The sequence below is a fragment of the Borostomias antarcticus genome (assembly GCF_949987555.1).
Source record: "Borostomias antarcticus genome assembly, chromosome: 10".
NCBI classification, from domain to species: domain Eukaryota; kingdom Metazoa; phylum Chordata; class Actinopteri; order Stomiiformes; family Stomiidae; genus Borostomias; species Borostomias antarcticus.
In genome coordinates, this window is record NC_140243.1 from 19,932,797 (window position 1) to 19,936,355 (window position 3,559).

Consider the following 3,559-nt stretch of genomic DNA (forward strand, 5'->3'; position numbering starts at 1 on the left):
CCGTCATCAGAGTAGCAAGCGTGATTTCATCTGCAGTGAATCATCTGTTCATTCGAACGGTGTCGATATCACAGGATGGTGATAGCAGTGTGCGTTAAGCAACACAGGACGAAAGAGGTCCCTCCAAAATACAAAATAAGATGTTGCATCCAGGCGGAATATTTTCTTCACACTTCCTAATTATCTATCTTTCAAAATGGCCTCGTAGATTCAGACAACATGGAGTCTAAAACACTGTCTGAAATGATTCCATGCCCACGGCTGCTCAGTACAGAGAGAGAGGGAGAGATAGAGAGAGAGAGAGAGAGAATCCTCCAACCCCCGGACTCTCTCTCTCTCCTCCCATCTCTCCCTCCACAAGCTCTGGGATGGGTTTTTTCAGCATCGCACAGTGAGGCTGTGCTTTCTCCTCCAATCTCCTCTCATCCCCTCTCCTCTCATCCCCTCTTCCATCCCTCCATCACGTGAGCGTCCACATTCATTTGCCTTCAGTTATGCAATAGAAACCAGCGTGATCACAAGCTGACAGGAACCATCACATCAATGTGAGCCACGCCCCCCTCCCCGACCCCCCTCCCTCCCCCCTCCAACAAGAACCGCTGCTCCAAGGTGCTCCTTCTGCTTCCTCCTTCTGCTTCCTCCTTCTGCTTCCTCCTTCTGCTTCCTCCCTCTGCTTCCTCCCTCCTGCTTCCTCCCTCTGCTTCCTCCCTCCTGCTTCCTCCCTCTGCTTCCTCCCTCCTGCTTCCTCCTTCTGCTTCCTCCCTCTGCTTCCTCCTTCTGCTTACTTCCTCTGCTTCCTCCCTCCTGCTTCCTCCTTCTGCTTCCTCCCTCTGCTTCCTCCTTCTGCTTCCTCCCTCCTGCTTCCTCCCTCTGCTTCCTCCTTCTGCTTCCTCCCTCTGCTTCCTCCTTCTGCTGCCCACCTCACATCCTGGACACAGCTTCGTTCCTGTCCTCGACATTTAGCAGTTCATCAATGTGAGCATCCACCCCCTACCACCACCCCCCCTACCCCCCTCACCCTACCCCCCGCTAGGTTCTCCCTCATAGGCACTTTGTTAGAAACCTTCCTGAAGCAGATGATCCATGATGCTTTGTGGGGGTTTTATATGTCATTGACTTGTTTGCCAGTTGTGTTGAAGACATTTATGTTTGCACAGCTTCATCTTTTCAAAACTCACACACCTTTTTTTGAAAAACAATTCTATTCTATTCTATTCCGTTCTATTCGATTCTGTCATTCCTAGAGGATTATCAGTTCATCTAATTTGGCAGCGTCCTCTGGCATGCTTAAGCCAAGACAAGTAGCCATAACGTGATGAACACTTCTTGAGTTGATATACGACCACAATCTGTGAGCTTAATGATGGTGGTCTACGGTAATGATGGTGGTCTACGGTAATGATGGTGGTCTACGTAATGATGGTGGTCTACGGTAATGATGGTAGTCTACGGTAATGATGGTGGTCTACGGTAATGATGGTGGTCTACGGTAATGATGGTGGTCTACGTAATGATGGTGGTCTACGTAATGATGGTAGTCTACAGTAATGATGGTAGTCTACGGTAATGATGGTGGTCTACGGTAATGATGGTGGTCTACGTAATGATGGTGGTCTACGGTAATGATGGTGGTCTACGGTAATGATGGTGGTCTACGGTAATGATGGTAGTCTACGGTAATGATGGTGGTCTACGGTAATGATGGTGGTCTACGGTAATGATGGTGGTCTACGGTAATGATGGTGGTCTACGGTAATGCCAGTCTGTTGACGTGGTTAGTGTGAGCCTGATGCATGCCCTGCTCCCTTGTGAGAATCATTATGCTCTCTATGGTTTTTTAATAAGTGAAATGGACTGCCGGCATTCATTTGATTTGTGACGGTTGGGGTTTTGGGGGCATTTAGGTGAACGGGCTTATTCTAATGGGCTTATAGCTGCTCTGTCTGGCCTGTGGGCGATCTGTTAACTCATTCTGGGGCAGCGGCGCAATTAATCTCTCCGCTTGTCAAATACGCCACACATAGACGGTCGTACACTGTAGTAAAACAAATACGTTCTACAGAACAGTTGACTGTAGTCTGTATCTAGTCGGCATCGGTGTCATGTAGTCCCGGTACTGTAAATCAATAGGGCTATTGAGAAAATACCGGAGCGCAGTAGGCTATAGAATACTGTATTGATTGGATGTTGTGTCGGAATAAACATCTGCAGCATTCATAGCACCCGGTGGATAATTCATCTTTTCAAACCCTTTTACACACAAATGTAACATTGTCTTTTCGCTGTTTATCAGTGTCTATGCACTGTATGTCCCCCAGGACGGTATATAAGCCCCTCTATGTCTCCCTTTATAGAATTTTAATAGACTAGCCCCGCACCACCATCTCTCTCTCTCTCTCTCTGCGTCTCAGAGCTGTTCTCATAAACTGTCTTGAGAACCCCCCTTGTCTTAAAACGGAAAAACTGTGGTGATATTCTCTTAATCTGCTCAATCAGAGCCTCGCCCCACCCCCGCTCTGCCCCACCAGACCGCTACGCTCTGCTACCTCAGGGCGACTGGTTGCCCCGTCACTCCGAGGCTCCTGCGGTCGATCGACACGGTCACGGCTCTTCTCTGTCCTGGCCCCGCAGTGGTGGAATGAGCTGCCCACTGATGTCAGGACAGCAGAGTCGCTGCCCATCTTTCGTCGCAGGTTTAAGGTTTGAGTGTGTGGTTGTGGTTGGGAAACCTTCTCCGTCTCGCCTGGCAGAGATGGGCTCTCCCCAGGCTTCCCACTGAGCAAAGACACTTCCAAAAGACATCCAATTAGGAGCCAGAATTAACGTTTTTTTAGACGTTCAGATATTGAACCTGTTCTGCACGTCCAGAGACGTCTTAGAGGGGTCCAAGCCAGACGTTCGAATATTGAGGGGTCCAGCAGATGTACAAATGGGGTTCTGGACCGACGGACGTTATTAAGACATGATCTGAACGTCTCCCTGACGTCGCATGTTTGCTGGGTTGGTAGACGTTGCCCTCGGCGACAGATCTCGCACCGGACAAGTGTTCTAGACTTATTCTAATAATTCAGAAAAGAGTGGTCGAGAACGCCAAGGTTCATCGTTGCAAGTCCAAGCTGGTTGAGTTTGCAAAGTCGGGCTCAAAGAGAAAGGAACATCCACCAAGAGCAAAGATTATCAGGAAAACGGAGCATTATAAACAGTGTGGGTGTGACCACACCTGCATATGCAAAATAGCCAATCATCAGTGAGTAGGCGAGGTCAGAGGGTCAACAGCTGAAGTGAACATTACAGAGATCAGAGACAGCTGGGAGGAGGTGACCTCTGGTGAGGTCTCCTGACATAAAGGACTGTTTAGGCCTGGGGGTAGAGGGGTCCGGGCAAGAAACAGAGGACAGCTTCTCTCTTTATAAGACAGACTCAAGACAATGTCTTGAGCAGAGAATACACTCATTTGAATGTATCTATTACACAAGCACAGAGGGACGTCCAGTAAGACACTCCCCCTGGACAGAGCCCCTCCCCCTGGACAGAGCCCCTCCCCCTGGACAGGGAGGAC

At 49.2% G+C, this 3,559-nt stretch overlaps 1 protein-coding gene across 1 annotated transcript in view; it reads left to right on the forward strand.

Annotated features, from left to right (window-relative positions):
- Positions 1-1,585: 1,585 nt before the first annotated feature.
- The window catches only part of ttyh1 (tweety family member 1), a gene marked incomplete at its 5' end in the record, with an annotated part of 15,169 nt that continues 13,195 nt past the window's right edge, over positions 1,586-3,559 (forward strand). The window contains one exon of the mRNA XM_084444587.1: positions 1,586-1,638. Within this exon, the coding sequence (XP_084300713.1) occupies positions 1,586-1,638 (53 nt within the window). The remainder of the gene's footprint in view (positions 1,639-3,559) is intronic.